This window comes from Pongo pygmaeus, chromosome 3 (assembly GCF_028885625.2).
Source record: "Pongo pygmaeus isolate AG05252 chromosome 3, NHGRI_mPonPyg2-v2.0_pri, whole genome shotgun sequence".
Taxonomy (NCBI): domain Eukaryota; kingdom Metazoa; phylum Chordata; class Mammalia; order Primates; family Hominidae; genus Pongo; species Pongo pygmaeus.
The window spans coordinates 186,741,553-186,765,603 of record NC_072376.2 but is presented as its reverse complement, the minus strand read 5'-3'; the positions used below and the strand labels follow the sequence as shown (position 1 = coordinate 186,765,603).

At 40.6% G+C, this 24,051-nt stretch overlaps 1 protein-coding gene and 1 non-coding gene across 2 annotated transcripts in view; both read left to right on the top strand.

Annotated features, from left to right (window-relative positions):
• Nucleotides 1–24,051, top strand: part of SCRG1 (stimulator of chondrogenesis 1) — a 133,034-nt gene that overhangs the window by 47,697 nt on the left and 61,286 nt on the right. Inside the window, exon 2 of the mRNA XM_054485677.2 lies at nucleotides 136–209. Coding sequence (XP_054341652.1) covers nucleotides 182–209 — 28 coding nt within the window. The 5' untranslated portion in view covers nucleotides 136–181. The remainder of the gene's footprint in view (nucleotides 1–135; nucleotides 210–24,051) is intronic.
• LOC129035928 (U6 spliceosomal RNA) lies at nucleotides 22,111–22,212 on the top strand. Its single transcript, XR_008502415.1, has one exon. It is a non-coding gene; the product is annotated as a U6 spliceosomal RNA (small nuclear RNA).

The following is a 24,051-nucleotide window of genomic DNA, read 5'->3' as shown; positions in this document are numbered from 1 at the left end:
TTTTTAACCTATATCCCCCAATTCAGACTGGCCATTTTGTACACAAATGGTCTTTAAACCAAGGGGAAGGGGATTTGGCTCCAAATTTGTGCCAAGTCTCCTTTATTGCTGGTAATTATCCTCTCTGTTTGAAAGGAAGTTTTGGAGAAAAGGAAATGATACTCCCTTCATACCTGGGAAGATGAACCACTTGCCCGATGCGCACAAAGGTAAGGTCGAAGCACAGAAAGACAAATATTGCATGTCCTCACTCATATGTGGAAGTGAACAAAGTGGATCTCATGAAGACAGAGAATAGATTGGTGGTTATCAGAGGCCAAGAAGGGGGAAGCAGAGGGAGGAAGGAGAAAAAAGAATATAAATTTATTTATTACCATTGAACTGTACACTTAGAAATGGTAAAGATGGTAAATTTTATCTATATATAAAATTTATATATGTATGTATATAATATGTATATATACAAAAATATATATGTATGTATATATGTATATATACAAAAATATATATGTATATAATATGTAGATATACAAAAATATATATGTATGTATATAATATGTATATATACAAAAATATATGTATGTATGTATATAATTACCTCAATAAAAAAATCCCCTCACCTAGGCCAAATAACACAACTTAATTACAGGAATGATATCACAGGAGGGACATTCCATTACTTCCTCACGTCCTGCCCACACTCAAGGAGAGGGGACTATTCAGGGCACGTATATCAATGGTTGGGAACCTTGAAGGTCATCTTAAAATTCTGCCTACCGTATTAATATTCATTGTATACCACAATTTATTTATCAGTTGCCCTGTTAATGGACATTCAATTTCAATTTTTTTGGCCATTATGAATAAATCTGCTGAAAACATCTGGAAAAAAGGGAATCGTCAGGATTTTGTGTGTGTTGTCGATGCATGTGCACGCACATACACAAATAAATTGTGGTTTAATATTCATAACATTTACCATTTTCACTATTTTTAAGTGTATCATTCAGTGGCATTAAGTCCATTCATATTGTTATACAACCATCACCACTACCTATTTCCAGTGTTTTCACCTTACCAAACAGAAAGTTTGTACCCATTTCAGAATAACTTCCCATTCCCCTCTTCTATCAGCACCTGGTAACCACCATTCTACTTTCTGTCACTGTGAATTTGACTATACTAGGTACTTGATATAAGTGGAATTGTATAATGTTTTCATTTTATTACTGGCTTATTTCACTTAACATAATGTCTTCAAGATTTTTCCATATTGTAGTATGTGTCAGAATTTCCTTCCTATGTAAGGCTAAACAATGTCCCGTTGCATGTACATACCATGTTTTGTTTATCCATTCATCCATGATGGACATTTGGGTTGTTTCTACATTTTGGCTATGGTGAATGATGCTGCGATGAACATGGATGTACAAATCTCTGTTCAATTCTCTCCTTTAAATTCTTTTGTGTATGTACCTAGGAATAGAACGGCTGAGTTATATAGCGGTTTCAAGTTTAAATTTTTGAGAAACTGCCAAACTGTCCTTCACAGCAGCTGTGCCACTTTACAGGCCCACCAACAAAGCATGAGGTTTCCAATTTCTCCATATCCTCACCAACACTTATTATTTTTTGGTGGCTGTTGTTGTTTTATAAGAACCATCCTAAGAGGTACACACGCACCTATATACTTTTAACATTTTGAAAATGATACTTAGACAATATAACGATACTATTCTGATAGTGTTTCTTTACAACCACAATTTTTGGTTAATTTCGTGGTTATTTTGTTAATTGAGAAGGTACAATTAATAGTGCTTCCAACTGAATCCATCAAGTAAACTTCCTGAAAACCCTGAATAAACATGTTCTAGTCCTGCTTTATGGACAGCAATGACCTGTGACTCTGTTTATTACAGTTCATTTTACTTTTTGGGCTTGGAGGTAATGTTAAAAAGTGAATAGGGATATCTCTAGACATTTTTTATAAAATATTGAGATGGTTGAAATAAAAGTGATTTTTATTTCATTATTTAGGTAATTTCAATATTCTACTTTACTCGTGTGTTCAGATGCTGTCTAAGTAGTGAGATTCTAATAATATCTTTTAGAAGCTCCATTCTCCAACATTCCTCACCCTTCCACTGAAATAGAAGATTGTAAAACACTGGTCAACTTACTTGACCACAGACTCTTTTAACAGTTTGAAAATCTGGTCATAAATATTGCTTGACTGCTGCTTGAATTGGCATTCTCCCCCCACTGCCTATTGAGTCTCGGCTCAGCTGCCTGTTATGCCACCAGCTCAGTTCCTTTGCTTTTTGGTTGATCCACTGGATAGAACGCCAACCCCATGCTACCCATTAGTGTATGAGCCCCACCCAATCAGCTCCTTCTCCCCAACCTTCCAGGATTCTCAGTGTTCATTGTCATTGGTATTTCATACAGTCTATAACCACAAAGGTTTCACTGGTATAAACACAAAATCACAAAATATCAGAACTTAGGGGTCACAGAGGAAACTGACCAAGATAGGTTAAAAGAGTTTATTTGGAGTTAATGACCACCAGATAAAGAATAAGAATTCCTGTCTACTGCTTCTCAGTTCAGGTTCCTTCCCTCAATGGTACAGCCTTTCTTTGGAGAGAACCCATTCTGATTACAGATACCAGACAGAACTATTAAAAACCAAGGTGGGAAGATCACTCGAGGTCAGGGGTTCGAGACCAGCCTGGCCAACATAGTGAAACCCCACCTCTACTGAAAATACAAAACTTAACTGGGCATAGTGGCTCGTGCCTGTGGTCCCAGCTACTCAGGAGACTGAGGCAGGAGAATCACTTAAACCCGGGGGGGGCAGAGGTTGCAGTGAGCTGAGATCACGGCACTGCACTCCAGCCTGGGCAACAGAGTGAGATTTCTTCTCAAAAAATAAATAAATAAATAAATAATAAAAACAAAAACCTGTACTCCAGGAATGCAAGTTTGTGGTAATTCTCAGAATCCAGGAAGGGTCTTCAACCTTATTCCTACACCCAAGGCAGCTCTTCCACAGGGCAGTGTAGAGCCTGTCAAGGCAAAGGGCAAATTAGTCCATTTACATTCAATGTCATTATTGATAAGTAGGGACTTACTCCTGCCATTTTGTTAGTTGTTTTCTGGTTGTTTTGTGGCCTTCTCTTCTTTCTTTCTTTCATTCCTGCCTTCCTCTAGTGGAGATGATTTTCTGTGGTGATATGATTTAGTTTCTTGCTTTTTAATTTTTGTGTGTCCATTGTATGTTTTTTGGTTTGAGGTTACCATGAGGCCTGAAAATACTATATTATAACCCATTATTTTACCCTGATAACAACTTAACACTATTTGCATAAACAAACAAGCAAAAAGAAAACTAATAAAACTTGCCTTAATTTCATCTCTCACTTTTTAACTTTTTGTTTTTTCTATTTGTATCTTATTGTACTATGTCTTGAAAAGTTGTTGTAGTTATTATTTTTGATTGGTTCATCTTTTAGTCTTTCTACTTAAGAGTAGCTTACACACCACAGTTACAGTGTTATAATATTCTGTGTTTTTCTGTTTACTGACTATTACCAGTCAGTGTGTACCTTCAGGTGATTATTTATTGCTCATTAATATCCTTTTCTTTCTGATTAGGTACTCCCTTTAGCATTTCTTGTGGAATGGGTCCAGTATTAATGAAATTCCTCAACTTCTATTGTCTGGGAAAGTCTTTATTTCTCCTTCACGTTTGAAGGATATTTTCACTGGATATACTATTTTAGAGTAAGAGGGTTTTTTTCTTCAGCACTTTAAATATGCCATGCTGCTCTCTCCTGGCTTGTAAGGTCTCCACTGAAAAGTCTGCTGCCTGAAGTATTGGAGCTCCATTGTGTAGTATTTGTTTCTTTTCTTTTGCTGCTTTTTAGGATCCTTTCTTTATCTTTGACCTTTGGGAGTTTGACTATTAAATGCCTTGAGGTAGTCTTCTTTGGGTTAAATCTACTTGGTGTTCTATAACCTTGTTGTACTTAGATATTGATATCGTTCTGTAAGTTCGGGAAATTTTCTATTACCCGCTTGAATAAACTTTCTACCCCATCTCTTTCTCTACCTCCTCTTTAAGGCCAATTAAAGATTTGCCCTTTTAAGGCTATTTTAAAGCTATTTTGAGGTTATTTTCTATATAGATCCTGTAGGATCTTTTTTTCTCCTCTGACTGTGTATTTTCAAATATGTTGTCTTCAAGCCCACTAATTCTTTCTTCTGCTATTAAAGGAGTCTGATACATTCCTCAGCATGCCAATTGTATTTTTTGGCTCCAGAATTTCTGCTTGATTATTTTTTTTTTAATTATTTCAATGTCTTTGTTCAATTTAGCTGATAGAATTCTGAATTCCTTTGGTGTTATCTTGAATTTCTTTGTGTTTTCTCAACACAGCTATGTTGAATTCTCTGTCTGAAAGGTCACGTATCTCTGTTTCTCCAGGATCGGTCCCTGGTACCTTATTTAGATCATTTGGTGAGGTCACATTTTCTTGGATGGTGTTGATGCTAGGAGATGTTCTTTGATGTCTGGGCATTAAAGGGTTAGGTATTTATTGTAGTCTTTACTATCTGAGCTTATTTATACCTGTCTTTCGTAGCAAGGCTTTCCAGATATTTGAAAGGACTTGGGTGTTGTGATCTAAACTGCTTTTGCTTTAAGGGGCACCCCAAGCACAGTAATGCTGTGGTTCTTGCAGACTCGTAGAGATACTGCCTTGATAGTCTTGGACAAGATCCAGGAGAATTCTCTGGATTACCAGGCAGAGACTCTTGTTCTTTCCCCTTACTTACTCCCAAACATACAGAGTCTCTCTGTTCTGAGCCACCTAAAGCTATGGGGTGGAGTAACACGAGTACCCCTGTGACCACAACCATTATGACTAAACTCGGTCAGACCTGAAGCCACAGTGCTGGGTCTCACCCAAGGCCTGCTATAACCACTCCCTGAATACTGTCTATGTTTGCTCAAGGCCCTGGGGCTCTGAAATCAGCAGGTGGCAAAGCCAGCCAGGCCTGTGTTCTTCCCTTCAGGGCAGCAAGGTTTTCCAGGCCCTGGGTGAGTCCAGAAGTGCCACCCAGGAGTCAGGAACTAGACTCAAAAACCTTAGAAGTCTACCTGGTATTTTATTGTATTGTGGCTGAGCTGGCACTCAAACCATAAGACGGTCCTTCCCACTCTTCTTTCCCCTTTCTAAAAGCAGAGGATACCCCTGCCCCTGGTAGGCACCATCACCCCTGGCCAAGAGGAGTACTGCCAGACTACCACAGTTGATCTCTTAAGTCCCAAGGTCTCTTAAGTCAGCTTGTGGTGAATGCTGCCTAGCCTGGTAATCACACTTCAGGGCAGCAGGCTCCCTCTGGCCCAGGGCAGGTTCAGAAATGCCATCCAAGAATCAAGTCCTGGAATCGTGGGCCCTAGGAGCCCACTTGGTCCTTTACCCACTGTGGCAGTGTTGATACCTGAAGCCAGCACGTCTCAGAGGCTCACCAAGGCCCTCGATGTAGTACCTGGCTATCACTGCTGGTTATTTAGGGCCCAAGGGCTCTTCAGTTAGCAGGTGATAAATGTTGCCAGGACTGAGTCCTTTCCTTCAGGGCATGGGGTTCCCTTCTGGACCAGGGTGTGTCTAGAAATATTGTCTTGGGGCAAGGGCCTGGAATGGAGGCCTCATGAGTCTGACCAGTGCCATATCCTACTGTGGCTTAGCTGGTATCCAAGATGTAAGACAAAGTCCTCCTCATTCTTCCCTCTCCTCTCCTCAAGTGAAAGGAGAAGATCTCTTTTGAAGCTGTGAGCTGTGCAGTCTGGGACTAGAGGAGGGGTGATGCCAGCACTTCCTTGGCTGCCCCAGCTGGTGTCTCAGTATGTCTCATGCCCCATGAGTCCACCATCTCTGAGCTTAGCTCAGCATTAGGACTCACTGCTGCCTGGGGTGGGGCAGGGGTGGAGTCTTGGCAATTCAGTGGCGATTCAGGACTGTTTTTTGTATCTCTTCAGTGCCTCTTTCAGCGATATGAAGTTAAAACCAGGTACTTATGAGTGCTCATCTGAGTTTTGGTTCTTATGAAGGTATTTTTTTCTATATAGATAGTTCTTAACTTGGTGTCCTTGCAGGGCGGTGGGGGGGCAGCGGGGACGGGACGACAGATGGAGCCTTCTATTTGCCATCTTGCCCCGCCTCCATATGTGATATTTCGATACATGAATGTAATGTGTAATGATCAAATCAGAGTAATTAGGATATCAGTCAACTCACACATTTATTATTTTTTGTGTTGGAAACGTTTCAAATCTTCTGGCTATTACAATAAATTATTGTAAACTGTAGTTTACCCTGTTGTGCTGTCAAACACCAGAACTTATTTCTTCCACCTAACTGTACATTTGTACCCATTAACCAACCTCTTTACAACCTCCTAACCTCCTTCCCAGCCTCTGGTAATCATCATTCTACTTTCTATCTCCCTGAGATAAACTTTTTTTTAGCTCCTACATTAAGTTGTTTATTTGAAATCTCCTTACTTTTATGAAGTAGGTGTTTATTTCTATAAACTTCCTTCTTAGACTGGCTTTAGCTGTAACTCATAAATTTGGATACGTTGTGTTTTTTGTTTGTTTGTTTCAAGAAACTTTTAAATTTTCTTCTTAATTTCTTTGTTGACCCATTGTTTACTCAGGAGCACGTTGTTTAGTTTTCATGTATTCAAGAGTTTCAAGAGTTCCTCTTGTTAGTGGTTTTTAGTTTTATCCCATTGTGCTCAGAAGAGATACTTGATATGATTTTAATTATTTTAAATATATTAAGACTTGTTTTGTGGCCTAAGATATGGTCTATCCTGGAGAATGTTTCATGTGCTGATGAAAAGAATGTGCATTCTGCAGCTGTTGGATGAAGTGTTCTGTAAATGCCTGTTGGGTCCATTTGAAATACAAGTGAAATACAATGTTGCTTTGTTGATTTTCTTTCTAGATCATCAGTGCAATTCTGAGAGTGAGGTGCCAAAGTTCCTAACTATTATTGTATTGGAGTCTTTATCTCCCTTTAGATCTAACAATATTTGCTTTATGTATCTGGGTGTTCCTGTGTTGGGTGCATATTTATTTACAATTGTATATCCTTTTGCTGAAGGATCCTTTTGATCCTTTCATCATTACATAGTAACTTTTGTCTCTTTTAACAGTTTTTGACTTAAAGTCTATTTTATGTAATGTTAAGTACAGCTACTCCTGCTTACTTTTTGTTTCTGTGTGTGCAGAATCTTTTCCATCCGCTCACTTTTGGTCTATGTATATCTTTATAAGTGAAGTGAGTTTCTTGTGGGCAGTACATAGGTGGGTCATGTTTTTTTTTTCTCTTAATCCTTTCAGCCAGACTGTATCTTTTAGGTGGGAAATTTAAGCTGTTTATGTTTAAGGCATTATTGGTAGGTAATGAGTTACTCCTCTTATTTTGTTAATTGTTTTCTGGTTGTTTTATGTATCCTTTGTTCCGTTCTTCCTCTGTTACTATTTATCATCGTGATGTGATGGTTTTCAGTAGTGATAAGTTTTTATTCTTTTCTCTTTCGCCTTTGTGTATATGCTTTACCAGTGAGTTTAATACTTTTGTGTGTTTTCATGATGGTGATTATTGTCTTTTCACTTCCAGAGGTAGAACTCCTTTGAACATTTCCTGTAAGGCCAGTCTAGTGGTGACACATTCCTTCAGCTTTTGCTTGTTTGGAAGAAAGTAATAATATTTTAGACATGTTGGGTTGAATAAAATATAATATTAAAATTAACTTCATCTGTTTCTTTTTATTATTTTTGATGTGGTTACTAGAACATTCAAAATTACATATGTAACTTGCATTATATTTCTGTAGAGCAAGTGCAGGACCAAACAATTAGTCACTGTTAATCTGATTTTTGCTTTCACTGACTGGACTAATTTTTATGCCCTTAAATTCCCCTCAGACATTATCAGGATGGCTAGACTCACCCTGTTTTACCTCAGGCCCCTATGGCCCTATGTGTGAGCACTTAACTTCTGAGTTTGGATCATTTCAGCCAGTCCTGGGTACCCTGAGGGCAGTTAGGGATCTAGAGCTTCCCATCCTCCTTTCAGGGGAACTCAGAGGGCATTCCATTCATAGCCCACCAAAGCCCTGTCTGTGAGAGCGCTCTCATGCCTGCCAGGTGCCCCTAGAACCCAGAGAAACCCACAGTTCTTCCTGTAGTTGAAGACAGACAGAACTTTTACCAATAGAATGCTCTCAGGGAACAAGAAAACAGTATGACTCCTTCAGGGAGCTATGGAGAGGATGCTGGGGTGGGGTGCAGGGGCTGGGGAAAAGGGACAACAGGACACCAATACAGGATGATCAGCACCTATGAATCAAGCTCTCCAGGTAGTATAGGTATAACTGTCACACATGCCTTAGCTAGCAATAAGATTAGGGTTACCTTTTTTAAGCATGCAGAAATGCCTAAAGTACTAAAAATGTCAAGGTCCCGTAGATAAAACCTAAGTTAAAAGTAGCACAACAAAAGAATTTCTAGTAACCAGTTTCAAGGCAATCTCACAGTCACCAAGTGCCAGCCTTGCTAGCCCACATCTACGGGGACAGACACCTCTCGGGAAAGAGAGTGGGAGATTGTCTGCACAACAGCCAGGCTGCAGGGATCAATTATGTTTTTAACTGATAAAGATGGTTACTCAATTCTTTGATGCTATATGGAAAACAGAGACAAAAAAAGCTTTTCTTTTTAGAACAACAAAGAAACACCAGGAATTGGCTCTATTCCAGAATCTTCTGAAATGTGAGAATATCCTCTTTTTCCTTACTTCTGAGTGTCATCAACATTACCAACACCCTAACAGAACACCATTTATTGTGTGCCTGTCTTCAGAATTTGTTGAGTTTTCCCACAAGATTCCTAAATATTTCATTCCTCAGTGGTGGTGCAGGGCATGACCGTGCTTTGTGGAAAAGTCCCCTCTGCCCTGGTACACTTTCCTCTGCAGATGTTTTGTTAAGCGCCATGCGTCATGGAGGACCTCAGACCACCCTGGCCTTCAGCATATTTTGATGCTAGTTTGGGTGGCAAGGAAACAAATACATTTTCCTAATTCTCTTCTATCTCTTTCTGGCCTCTGATGTAGAGAAAGAGTAAAGAATCTCTCTGAGTCCTCTAATAGCTCCTCTGAGATGCAAAGTCAACTGTTGACCATAAAGCAAGAAAGTACAGTAAACCAGTCTCTAGGCTGAGAATCCCTAGGAGGCAGGGACTCTGATACCTGCTCCTCTCATCTCCTCTACCCTGATGAAGCAGAAGGAAGGGAAGTTATCTCCTAGGACACCAAGCAAAAACTTTTCAATCCTATCTCTTTGGAGCAGAGCAACTTCTCCTACTCTTTCTACTTTTTTTGTCAATCCTTAGAGCTGTTTTCTCTAATTTCTACCTAATTTTTGTACATATTCTCAGTAGTTCAATATACATAGATTTGCCTTACCAGTGCTGGAAATACAGCATTTCTACCTGTGACCTCTGTGATTTTCAACAGGAGATGTTTTCAAATAAGTGCGCATTACATAACAAAAAGTTGGAGGTTTAAAAAAATGATAAAGGAATCCAAAATGTTAATTATAGCAGCATTTGTATGTGTACGCACGTGTGTGTTATAGGTGATGACAGACAACCAAATGAAATGCTAAAAATGGAAAAGGTAACTTCCTAGGAGAAGGCTTCGGGTGTCGTATGATTTTCTAATACCAAATCAGACCTTCAGATTCATTGACACAAAATCAGCTCACATAATTATCTACAACTGAATGTTAAGATATACTTTGGCATGTTTCCTGTTCACTAAAAAGAAACTTATTACTATACAGATTTTAATTCAGTATATATTTTCAATCAAAGTTATAGGGGTTTCACAAGGACACTCTACTTAAGATTCGAATTCTGTGTACATAGAATCACAGAGTCCTAGGGTTGAAAATTAAAGTCACTTAATTCCATGATCAGCTGCTTGAGTCCTATTGCAATATTCTTTCAATGTGGTTGTGATGTCAAGGCTTGAATGTCTCAAATGACAGAGAAGTCAATATCTCCCAAGCCACCTGTTCCATTCTTGAAAAGTGCTATTAGACCGGGTTCCCCTTGACCCCCTCTCTGTTATAAATCTGTTTTTTGTGGTTTCCATCCTTTATTGTTGATTTCTGCCTACCATGCTCCTGGGGAAATCTTCCTCTTGACAACCCTCAAAATATTTGAAGGCAACTAGCATGGCTTCCCAGGTTTTTCCACATGCATCCTGTTCCTTCGACTGCTCCCAAGGTGGCATGGCTCGGGTCACCTTACTAACCTATTCTGAATGCATCCCTCCTCTGTACACTTAAAAAATATATATTCCTTTTTAAGCTTGGTATCCACAATGAAAGACAATGCTTTGGGTGCAGTCATTTTCCATTAGTACACTGGCACTTTGACTGCTTTTTCGCATGTGACAGATGATTCCTTTTCTTGACATAAGCCTGCAATATTCACTCTAATTCTCCCTGAAGGCTTACACTGGCCACTATGCAAACTTCCAGGATCACTTTCAGGGAACTGTCTAATGATGAGTCTGAGTAAGGCCATGGGGGAAATTGCTCCTTCACCAAGAGCAGTGGTTCCCAACTTGTGGCTGACACACCACAGGCAGCAAAAGGCCAGGGGACTTCCCATTAAAAAGACTACCAACTGTGACGCCCCTTCACTGCTGGAACCTTGGGGTTCTTGACATCAAAAAACACCACCAGCATTTTCATTAAGTGTTATTTAGTCCCCGCTGGAAAGCACACTACAGGTATATGTTCTGTGACAAGTGTAATGTGTTTATGAGTATGTTCATAATGCATTATTGGAAATAGCTGTGTTTTAATACCCCCTTAATATATAAAGTTTGACTCCTGTCAGCCTTGGGTCTGTTAAAAATATTTAGGGGTTTGCTTACATGGTGGTCTGCCAAAGCCTTCGATTGTGATCTAGTGGCCTCACCGTAGAATCGCTGAGGGCCCAGGATTGTGGGAGGCCCCCAGAGGGTGATGCAAGCCTGGGGAACATTTAAGGTATCACTTCATTCATTTTTGGAGAGGCAGGTGTGAGACTTGCCCACATTTCTTACAACCAAGGAGCCAAGACTATTACATAAGAATAATAAGAAACCACTATAGAACACAGAATTCCAATCTCCAGTTAAGGTTAAGGAAATAGCTATTTAGCACTTACTTTATCAAGGGCTCCTCTGTTTAAGCCATTTGCTTGTTAGTACCCTACGTTTCCTTGAGGATGTGTCCTTTAAACTAACTTTCTCACATTGAACCTGGTACTGTAACTGGTCTTCTATGTGCAATAGGTGTCACGTCTATCAGTCTGCCCCACACCAAATCTGTCCCTTATCCTGCCAGAAAGGTACGCCCATGAGCTTCTCTAGACCTGACCCCTAACACCTTCAGGGAAGTGCCTGATCCCAAAATGTATGGCAGAAACCAGCTCTAAACACATGTGGATGACACCCTCTTGGATGAGAAAGGTTATGAAGTGCCACATAAGGTAATAGACTTATTAATGATACTATAAATCAATCCTCAAACATACAAAATTATCTACCAAGTTTGCCTTGGTACTCTTTAGTGAAGAAAACAAAATTGAGTAAATACAGGTATATATCCCACGTGGAAAAAATTCAGGTATTCCACACTTCATGCTGAGACCCCTGCAATACCTTCCCTTCGTCTCCTTGCCTTGCCCCTAACCTCCCCGCCTCTGGCCCATCCTCCTCTGTGTTGCCAGTTAGCACTGTTACTATTCCTCCTCATTACAGTGGGAAAGTTTCTCCAGGCCTTCCAGAAACCAATCCTAACCTCCCTCAGCTTTCCTACGTGAACTTCCCTTTCACCAAACTTGTCTTTTGTAGGTTTTCAACTGCATTGCCACATGTCTGTCTTCAGACCTACTTGAATAAGTAAAAGTGATCTCCAACTTCCCTGGCCCAGGTTCTCCCTTCCCTGGCCCAGCTGCCTTCCTAGATTGCACAGCCTCCAGTGCTCAGTTCTTTTTTTTATTTTTTTAGACGGAGTCTTGCTCTGTCACCCAGGCCAGAGTGCAGTGGCACAATCTTGGCTCAGTGCAACCTCCGCCTCCCGGGTTCAAGTGATTCTCCTGCCTCAGCCTCCCAAGTAGCTGGGACTACAGGTGCATGCCACCATGCCTGGCAAATTTTTTTGTATTTTTAGTACAGATGGGGTTTCACCATGTTGGCCAGGCTGGTCTTGAACTCCTGACATCCAATGATCCACCCACCTCGGCCTCCCAAAGTGCTGGGATTACAGGCGTGAGCCACCACACACAGCTGCTCACTTCTTACTCAGAAGGTGAATGTTTGTCATATTTAGTGTTTCTGGTACTTGCGTAGCACTTGGCATACATAGTCATGCACCGTATAATGATGTTTTAGTCAACAACAGACCACATATATGACAGTGGTCTCATAAGATTATCACACCATATTTTTTAATGTACCTTTTCTATGTATAGATATGTTCAGATAGACAAATATTTACCATTGTGTTGCAGTTGCCTGGAGTATTCAGCACAATGACATGTTGTAAAGGTTTGTAGCCTAGGAGCAATAGGCTATACCATATAGCCTAGGTGTGTGGTAGGCTCTACCATCTAGGTTTGTGTAAGTACATTCTATGATGTTCACAGAATGACACAATCACCTAATGATGCATTTGTCAGAACATCTCTGTTATTAAGTGATGCATGATTCTACTGTCTTATATCTGCTGGAGACAGTTGTCTGGAGGTTTCCCATGTCTCTGCACCTCTTGCCAGCAAAGATACTGACTGCATTTATTCTGAACTATGATTACAAGGATGTTTATACAGGGGATAGGCTTAAAATATGAAAACAAAGTCTCTCTGGAGAAAAGGGCAGGCATGCCTGCTGCCCAGTAAGACGTGGGTTCCTTAAGCGCCGGGTTTCTCTCCTATAATGCAACCTACGTCATGTGCTGGTGTCAAATGGCCATCTGTGTCACCTGGTGGGAATTGGGGCCTGGGGAAGTCACAAGAAAAAGTTGGTACTGTGACTATTGCTATGGCTATAATAAAGGCATTTATGTATGACCCAGGAGTCCTGTGTCTTCTGCCAGCATCCCTGACACTGTAGGGTAAAAATCTCAGACCTTTCACAGTTCTTGACGTTATCTTTCCATGGGAGTTTCAGCTCCTCTAAATAAGAAAGCCAGAGATTAGAGATAGAAATCTGTATTGTATTTCTTAACATCTCTGATATTTTTCCTTATATATTCTAAGTACACAATAAGTTTTGTTGATGATACAAATGATATTGAAAATAACACAAAATCATCATAGCAACAAACTCTCTAGTTTGACTCAGTTTCAGTCCATACTCATCCTTTCTGCTCTGCATGGCCCTGGATTTTGAGCAGCAGGGTCTTTAAAAAAAATACATGTGTGCAAGAGGGAATAGGAAAGGAATGAATGTGAGGAGCCCAGGGAACAAAATCCAGGAAATGGGTTTGAGAGCCAAACTGTGACAAGGATGCGTAATTGCCTCTAACTATTAATTCTTCATTTTTCCCTTTGTAAAAAGAATGCTGATTTTTGTTTTATCTGAGAACATTGTGGCTAGCTAAAATAATACAGTTGGCCCTTCAACAACCCAAGTTTGAACTGCATGGGTCCACTTGTATGTGGATTTTCTTCTGCCTCTGCCACCCCTGAAAGAGTAAGACCAACTCTTCCCATCCTCCTCTTGCTTCTCCTCTTCCTCAGCCCACTCAACATGAAAATAACGCGGATGAAGACCTCTCTGATGATCCACCTCCATTCAATGAATAGTAAATACATTTTCCTTATGATTTTCTTTTTTTTTCTTTGAGATGAAGTCTCACTCTGTCAATCAGGCTGGAGAGCAGTGGTGCAATCTCGGTTCACTGCAACCACTGCCTCCCGGTTTCAATCGATTCTCCTGCCTCAGCCTCCTGAGTAGCTGGGACTACAGGTGCCTGCCACCACACCCAGCTAATTTTTGTATTTTTTAGTAGAGACAGGGTTTCACCATGTTGGCCAGCCTGGTCTCGAACTCCTGACCTCAGGTGATCCTCCCACCTTGGCCTCCCAAAGTGCTGGGATTACAGGCATGAGCCACCGCACCCGGCCTCCTCATGATTTTCTTAATAACATTTTCTTTTCTCTAGCTTACTTTACTGTAAGAATACAGTACATAGTACATATAACATACAAAGTATGTATTAATCAACCATTTATGTTATCAGTAAGGCTTCCAGTCAACAAGTAGGTTTTGAGAGAGTCCAAGTTATATGCTGATTTTTGACTGTATGGAGGAGTTAATCCCCCTAACCCCTACATTGTTCAAGGGTCAAATGTATATTCTTCAGCCTGTCTTGTAGGTTATATTACTGGGTTCTAGCTAATGAGATACAAGGGGAAGTGGAAGGGAGAGCATTTCCTTCTTCTTGCCCCCTTTTCCTTTTTATTACCTGGGTTGCAGATTTAATTGTTGGAGCTCTAGCAACCATGTTGGACCATGAGGCAAATTTGAAAATAGAATCCTTGCATAATGGAGTAACAAGATAGGAGAGCATGAGCCCCTGCTACCATGAAGCCACCATGACAGGCTTAAACAGACTATCTCTTAGGCTGGACGCGGTGGCTCACGCCTGTAATCCCAGCACTTTGGGAGGCCAAGGCGGGTGGATCATGAGGTCAGGAGATCGAGAACATCCTGGCTAACATGGTGAAACCCCGTCTCTACTAAAAAATACAAAAAATTAGCCAGGCATGGTGGCGGGAGCCTTTAGTCCCAGCTACTCAGGAGGCTGAGGCAGGAGAATGGCGTGAACCCAGGAGGCGGAGCTTGCAGTGAGCTGAGATCACGCCACTGCACTCCAGCCTGGGTGACAGCAAGACTCCGTCTCAAAAAAAAAAAAAAAAAAAAAAACTATCTCCTAACCTCTTTTACATGAGAAAAAAATAAACTTCAATTGTCTTTAAACCACTGTTATTTTTGATTTTCTGTATATAGTGAACTTATTCCTAAGTAATACACAGACCCATTTTTCATTGAGGATAGAGTATATCGTCAACTGCATTTCCTTAGAGAGATGCCATCTTATGTCTTTTTGACACTTAAAAACATTAAAAAGTGAGGACTACAATCAATCCACATGTGTGGATTATATATTGGACTATTATATATAGTCCTTGGAATAGTCTATTATATATAGTAGTCTATATAATAGACTACTATATATAATAGTCTTGGACTATTATATATAGTCCAAGAGAAAACCCATTTTAAATCATTGAATTCAATTCTATGTTTTGAATGATTCATTCAAATTTACACGTGCATAATGTGTCTTAGGAATATTTGTATCAACCCAGTGAAGAATGGCTTTTCCAGATATTTTCTGACCTTTTGAACATAGTCTTATTATGTCAAAAAATATTTCACAGTTACTTTGAAAATGCTTTAAAGCATTGAGTTCTACCATGTTTTAGTCCATTTGTGCGGCTATAACAAAATTCTTCAGACTGGGTAATTTATAAATCATAGAAATTTATTTCTCACAGTCCAAGACCAAGGTGCCCACAGGTTCAGCGGCCAGTGAGGGCTGCTCTCTGCTTCCAGAATGGTGCCTTGTTGCTGCATCCTCCAGAGAGGAGGAATGCCATGTCCTCACATGGTGGAAGAAATGGAAGGAAAAAAGGACCAGGCAGCTCTCTGAAGCCTCTTATATAAGGTCACTAATCATATTTATGATAATGAAACACTCCTGACTTAATCATTTCCCAAAAGACCTCTAATACTATTAGTATGAACTACTAGAGTTGAATATTAGGTTCCAATGTAAACATTTTGTAGAGACACATACATTTAAACTATAGCACACCAGCACTGCCAAAAATCAGGCTGGATCTAGCTTCCAACCTTGGTGTTCTTCCTTTGTCTTGCACCCCAGTCATATGTTCAGTCATGATTTAAATCCTTAGGACCAATTCCAAGCTAAGGCAAGAGGTGTTCACACCCCATCAGCTCCATTGTCTGAGATCTCAGCTTCAAATGACCATTGCTGCTCATCAGTCTGCTCTAAACAAAAGTGTGATTTTTTTTTTCCTTGAGATGAAGTCTTGCTTTTGTCACCCAGGCCGCAGTGCAATGGCACAATCTCAGCTCACTGCAACCTCCGCCTTCCAGGTTCAAGCAATTCTCCCGCCTCAGCCTCCTGAGTAGCTGAGATTACAGGCATGCGCCACCATGCCCAGCTAATTTTTTGTATTTTTCATAAAGATGGGGTTTCACCATGGTCTTCAACTCTTGACTTCAGGTGATCCACCTGCCTCGGCCTCCCAAAGTGCTGGGCAGGCGTGAGCCGCTGGACTGGGCCAAGTGCAATTCTTAATAAATGCCTTTGTGTACTATGGAGAAGAGATCAAGGCAGGAGAATGCTAATAGCACTAGAGTTCTGGATTCTAGTCCTAGCTCTCTCATTTACTAATTTGAGTACCTTCAGGAGAGCATGTGCTTTTTTTGTCTCTGTTTCTTCACCTGATAGACATGGAATAACTCAGGCTTTGACTCTCTCCCTGGGCTTCCTTGAGATTTCATGACACAGTTAATGAGGAAGAGCTTTGTAAAGTGGAAAGGGCCCCATTATGTCTCATGTCATGAAGATGGTGACAATCAACACTTAGAAATTCAATGGAAAAGGAAGGAAACTATATGGGATAACCTATTGGGCATACATTAATTTTAGAGGGATGGCATCCTTAAAATCAGTAAACTCTTGGATGCCTATCAACCCAGACTTATTAGGATCTTCTTGCAAGAGCTACCTCAGAGACTATTTCCTTCTGACCTCTTGTTCAACACACATAGTGGAGGTTAAGGGTATTACTTTGACTCAACAAACCAAACAAGCAAATTTTGCATGATACCTTCAAAAAAAGCCAATGGACAGAGGTAGTATTTAAAAGCACAAGAATCGCTTGAACCTGGAAGGCAGAGATTACAGTGAGCTGAGATTGTGCCACTGCACTCCAGCTTGGGTGACAAAGAGAGACTCTGTCTCAAAATAAATAAATAAATAAATAAAATAAAATGGTACCACTGTAGCAATACTACTCTTTATTATTTTAGTAGGCCATTAGAGATAGAGTTGAGGCCCATACTTTAGTTAATGGTCTCTTGAACTTCATGAGGAGAATGTGCTATCTTCTTGATATAGTCAGAACTTTTGAGAATAACCCTAAAGCTCTGTGACAGAATAGGAGGAATAAAATTCAGGCAACTTTCTGAATGGAGCTAACTTGCGGAGCTGCTCACCTCAGCAGATTGGTCTCAGTTTCAATTTCAACTTTGCTTCTTAGCTCTTAGGTGCTCCTGGTTCAATAACTAAACTTCAGTTTCCTTATCTATATTATGGGAATAACAAAGCATTCCTCATGCTAGATGCTGGCTTACTCTTATTGCCTTTCCTCTCAGCTCTTCTCAAAAAAACAGGATAACTAGGAGATCAGAGGCTATTGATACATACAACGGATCTTAAGGAATCTGCGCCTGACCTCTAGTGTCCTTGGAGGACCAAAGAGAGTTTAAAGCTGATTCAGAGACATTCCTGGAGAAACAGCTTCAAAGATTATGTCAGATCGGACTATATTGGATAACCTCAAACCAAAGAGGGGAAAAATTGTGATGTGGACAAAGTATGTCTTTAGCTCCTCCCCCTTCCTACTTTCAGGTCCCCCTTCTCTCTCCTGGTTGGGTGTTCTTTCTTGGACACCGAATATCCCTTTGCTGCTCTTGGATGCCCTGGGTCAGGCCTTTCCCCTCTGGGGAGGCCCAGTGACTGGGTCTCGCTTCTCATCCCTCTTATGTCTCAGCTAACCTCATCACAGCTTTGTTATGCGTGGAACTACTCTTGGTTGAGGGTCTTCTCAAAGAAGAGCTGACAAGGCAATTTACTCAAAGGTTAAATCGCTAGTAAGGCTTTTTGGGTTTCCCTATCTGAGAGTCTGAGAGAATCTGCAGTTCCTCCTGCAGGAGGTTTTAAGACTAAGGGACAGTCAAGGAGCCCTTTTAATAGCCTTCATAATCCTCATCCTGAACCCACGTGTAAAAAGCCAAAAAGGCAAAGTAACCAACTGCTAGCAGTGCTTGCTATCAGCATGAGATCCCAGTGCTGCCCATGCTCTCATCTAATCATTGCCCAATACGAGTCATCTGAGCCACTAGCACAGAAACGCTCTCTAAGATATTTGCAATGGCTCAGGAACACCCAGGATCAGGCTCCAGAGATGAGCTTTTGGGGACTTTCATCTTTAAAAAAAATATCTGGAGTACAGGCTTGATATGATTTGGCTCTGTGTCCCCACCCAAATCTCATCTGGAATTGTAATGTCAAAGGAAAGACCTGGTGGGAGGTGGTTGGATCATGGGGGAGGTTTCCCTCATGGTTTACTCATGATAGTGAGCAAGTTCTCATGAGATCTGATGGTTTTATAAGTGGCAATTTCCCCTGTGCTTGCTTTCTTCCCTGCCACCTGGTGAAGAGCTGCCTGCTTCCCCTTCACTTTTCACCATGACTGTAAGTTCCCTGAGGCCTCCCCAGCTATGCAGAACTGTGAGTCAATTAAACCTCTTTCCTTTATAAATCACCCAGTCTTAGGTATGTCTTTATAGCAGTGTGAAAACAGTCTAATACCAGGCTGATATGGAAACAATTTTTTAATCAGTTTAAACGGTTGTTTTTCCTCGACAAACTGTATAATGTCAGACTATTCCACCTACAGGAAAGGCATATCTCAGCTCCTCTGCTTTTCCTATTCCTATTCCTGGGTCAGGCAAAACTGAGAAGGGGCATGCAGGAGGAATTATCTCAGCACCTAAGATCTTTCCAGTTGAGAACACTCAAAAATGTCAAATGGCAGAATAAAATCACCAGTGAATGAAGTTATTGAGAAATACTGCCCACCTCAACATAATTCTCACAGAAATCACAGCATCGGAAGGGGCTGCGGCATGTGCCTGGCTTGCTTTGGCATGGGAGATAGTAAGCAGATCAGGTAGGAGGTGTGATCTTCATAAAAGTTCAGGAGAGAGACATTCTAGCTATTCAAGCCACATTTTTGGAATGCAAGAGCCAAGAGGCCAGTGCCAGAGCAGCAGGTTCTTCTGTAGACAGAGACATGATGACTTTGTGACAAGGCCAGCTATGCCCTGGGAGACCAAGAGATACAAACCAAAAAAAAAAAAAAAGAAAAGATTTATCATGTATGCTCTGCAGAAAGGCCTTATCATCTGTCACATTCGGGTATTTTCAGCCACACTTGCATACGGGGATAGCCACAGTGTCAACAGTATCATCCTTGACTACAAAGGATGACAGTGACAAATCTCAGGGTCCTTTGAATTTGAAGATAACATTGTTCACTACTGTGAATGCCAGACTTTTATTGTCAACAGAGCTTCTCAAGTTATTTATGCCTGCAACAACTTGTATTAGATCACCCACCTCTTTCAGCTGCTTCCCTGAGATGTGTTATAGTGAAAGTGAGAGTGTTGTCAGCAGTAACATGTCCTACATTGCCTAAACGACCATTGAAATTGGAGTTCCCAAATGTACGCTGGAGACCTCTCACTCTGTTAGCCTCTCCACTTCAGCCTGTCTCTGTGATTCCCTTGGGAACTTAGCAACATCGCAAAATACTATCTGGAAACTGAAAATCTTCCAAAAGAATACTTTCTGAGACTCCTTAAATGCATGGTCCTAAACCATTTCTGTAGAGATTTTGGAAGAACCTGTACAAGGAGGTTATTGTATGCATATACAAATAAATGACACAACTCAATGGTTTAATACTATCTGCCAAGTTAAACTACTGCAGAGCAGCTGTGCATATTTAAAAAGATGCCTGGCACAACTAGAGATCCATAAATCATCAGCTGCATACTTTCATCCAATTAAGAGAGTTAAGTAAGAAAAAATCCACAAATTAAGATGTGTATAAGGACATGGATAACATCATCATTCCTCTCTGAATGCAAAAATAAATAAAAATAAAAATAAATCCTCATTTTGCTGATGTTAAGGCTACAGTTACTTTTCTAGGGACACAACTTTTCCGGTATTTCAAATCCTGGCGTAAAACCTTGTTCACAGAAGGGTCATTTCAGGCTTGTCGGTTCTCTTTCTGTAAGTACTAGAGCAAAACAGAAGTAATGACTTAAACTGAAAAGTAATCCTTCTTCAACAAGAGAGGATGTGTAAGCCAGGATCCTAAGGCTTTCGTGGGGCAATGATAGCCATGTCATAGGATTGGAGCACTGTCTCTCTGCAGCGAATCCCTTTGTTCTGGTTTGTCTGTACCACAAAGATGCTCAAGAGCATGGCAGACGGCCAGGCCAGCAGATGCCTCATTCCAACTCCAGTTGGCCTTGAGTTTATAGACTTGGCTAGAGAAGCCACAGCAAACTAAAATGAAAAGAAGTTGCATTATTATAAGTTGGGTCACTGTAGGATAAGGTGACCCACCATCCTGATGGGTTTTTTTGGTTTGTTTGTCTGTTTGTTTTTTGAGACACAGTTTCCCTCTTGTTGCCCAGGCTGGAGTGCAGTGGCACGATCTTGGCTCACAGGAACCTCTGCCTCCCTGGTTCAAGTGATTCTCCTGCCTCAGCCTCCCGAGTAGATGGGATTAGAGGTGCATGCCACCACGCCCAGCTAATTTTGTATTTTTAGTAGAGACAGAGTTTTACCATATTGGCCAGGCTGGTCTCTAACTCCTGACCTCAGGTGATTCGCCTGCCTCGGCCTCCCAAAGTGCTAGGATTACAGAGATTAACACAAATAACTACAAAAGTTCTTATCCTCCTGACTAGTGTCATGCTTTGGTACACAGCAGAAGTACTTTATATGTGCTTCTCATTTTGTGTCACAGAATATTAAAAACATATACACTGTACTCACTTCAGCAGCACTTATACTAAAATTGGAAACTAAAAGTGAGCCACCGCGCCCAGCCAGATCCTGATTGTCTTGTTCAGATAATTGAAGCTATTCTTCTTTGATATGCACCACAACTTGAAATGTGGTAGTTTGTTAAGCCTTATTTACAATGGGATATCTGAAAACTAATCAGTGAATTTTGCGTTCCTGTTTCATTAAAATCCATGGATCCATCTTGCACAAATGTTGACATATTACAATCACAATCATTAATAACAATGCCACTGATCTCATCCAAAATGTCTCTAAGTATTGGGAAGCTGCGATGGACTGAATGTTTGTGTCTTCCTGAAATTTACATGTTCAAATCCTAATCCCAGTGTGATGGTATTTGGAGGTGGGGTCTTTGGGAGATAGTTAGGATATGAGGTGGAACTCTCATAAATGGGATTAGTGGCATTATAGGAAGAGACCAGAAAGCTAGCTAGCCCTCTTTTCACCATGTGAGGACACAGCAAGAAGATGGCTGTCTATAAATCAGGAAGAGAGCTCTCATCAAAAACCCTGCCATGCTAACACCCTGATCACGGACTTCCAGCCTCCAGCACTGTGAGAAATAAATGTTTGTTGTTAAGCCACCTGACCTATGGCAATTTGTTTTGGCGGCCTGAACTGCCTAAGACAGAAGCTATGAAGCTCACAGTGGCAGATAAAAATTTTCTAAAATTCATATTTTCACTTGTAAACTCAAGATTTTATCACTGGCAACATTCCTTGAAGTGACTGTCTCACATGGTTCATTTTAGAGAAAATATCTGCCAAAATTCAATCCAAATTAACCATAGTCCATCAGTCATTCTTTCAAGTAAAGATGGCAGTCTATGAAAAAAATGAGGCTTGTTAAGCTCATAACACAAATAAGTACAAAAGTTCTTATCCATCTAACAACTGTCTTGCTTTGGTACACAGCAGAAGTACTTTATATGTGCTTCTCATTTTGTGTCACAGAATATTAAAAACATGTACACTGTGCTCGCTTCAGAAGCACTTATACTAAAATTGGAATGACGCAGACAAGCAGGCCCCCTGCACAAAGGTGACATGCAAATTTGTGCAGAGTTCTATATTTTGCTTTCCTTTTCTAATGTTTATGGGTATGGAAACTGAGTGAGGTAACTTGCCTAACTGAGAAACCTTCTGGCTTCAAATCCTACCCCCAACTCCTCCTCCAAAGCCAAAACATATATATATTTAAGGTTGAGATTTAATAATAGTAATAATTTTATTGATTCTTTCAAGACCATTCTTCATTAAAATTGGCTTTTTCCCCCCGTGAGTGCATGGCATCAAAGAATGCAATGACTATTAGTAGAGTTAGGTGTCATTGCCTTGTTTCATGCTAAAGTGCCAGCAGTTTTAACCAGCATTGCTTTTGCACCATCAATGCAAACATCAACCAAATGAAAAAGGCAAATACATAATGTCTTAGTATTATTACAAAAATGGTTTTGACCTTATAGACCCTCTGAAACTTAATGCTTATGTTGGAAGCAGGGTCATCATAAAGAAAATAAATGAATATTAGCATCCTCAGGGACACAAAAGGGAAACCATTATCTTATATTTCTGTATCATTTGATCCTTTGTGATTTTTGTAGTTTTAAAAAAATGAACAAATAAATATACCTGGAAGTGTCTTCATTAAAAAGTGGGAGGGGGACTGAATGATGTCTCAACAACTTATCATGTGAACCCAAATCTCCTTAAAAGTCTCCTTAAAGGCCAGGTGCAGTGGCTCATGCCTGTAATCCCAGCACTTTGGGAGGCCGAAATGGGTGGATCACAAGGTCAGGAGTTCGAGACCAGCCTGGCCAACATGGTGAAACCTCGTCTCTACTAAAAATACAAAAATTAACCAGGCTTGGTGGCATGCACCTGTAGTCCCAGCTACTCAGGAGGCTGAGGCAGGAGAATCACTTGAACCCAGGAAGTGGGGGTTGCAGTGAGCCGCGATCCCGCCACTGCACTCCAGCCTAGAAGACAGAGCAAGATTCCATCTCAAAAAAAAAAAAAAAAAGTCTCCTTAAAGAGTCTTGTGAAAATGTCCCCCAAAAAATCCTGATGGATTCAGTGACTTGCATGAGTATTTTCTTTTCTTTTTTTTTTTTTTTTTTCTGAGACAGAGTCTTACTCTGTCACCCAGGCTGGAGTGCAGTGGCACGATATCAGCTCACCACAACCTCCACCTCCCGGGTTCAAGCGATTCTCCTGCCTCAGCCTCCCAAGTAGCTGGGATTACAGGTGCCTGCCACCACACCCAGCTAATTTTTGTATATTTAGTAGAAGCGGGGTTTCACCATTTGGGCCAGGCTGGTCTTGAACTCCTGACCTTGTGATCCACCTGCCTCGGCCTCACAAAATGTTGGGATTACAGGTGTGAGCCATCGCGCCTGGCCTTGCATGAGTATTTTCTATATTTTCTGTAGTAAAACAGTGTAGAAATTATGAAGATGTAAGATAAGAACTTCATATAATATACATATACATATTAATTTCAGTTTGGCGTAGCTAATTATATTGCTCTAATTCATCCATTTCTATGTACTATAAAAACTTTATATAAATGTAGCTGATTTGACATGGCATTTTTTTATCATTTCAGTTAAAACTTGGGCACTGTATTCTTTATCAGAAATGTAATTCAAAGCATATTACTTTTCCCCATAGAGAAGCCAAACTCAACTTATATCATTTTGATATCATTTTAACATCTTTCAGGAATACAACAGTATCAATTATTATGCTTTCTTGGAAGGAAAAAACAGACTAAATGACTTACACAGAAGGACATTTATTGATTTCCATAGTTTGGAGACCAGAACAGAGTGGGCTCCAGGTCATGTAGGTCAGGGTCTCTCTCTTCTCGGTGATTCTCTCAGCCTGTTGTCCTGCCTCAGGTAGGTGGCACAA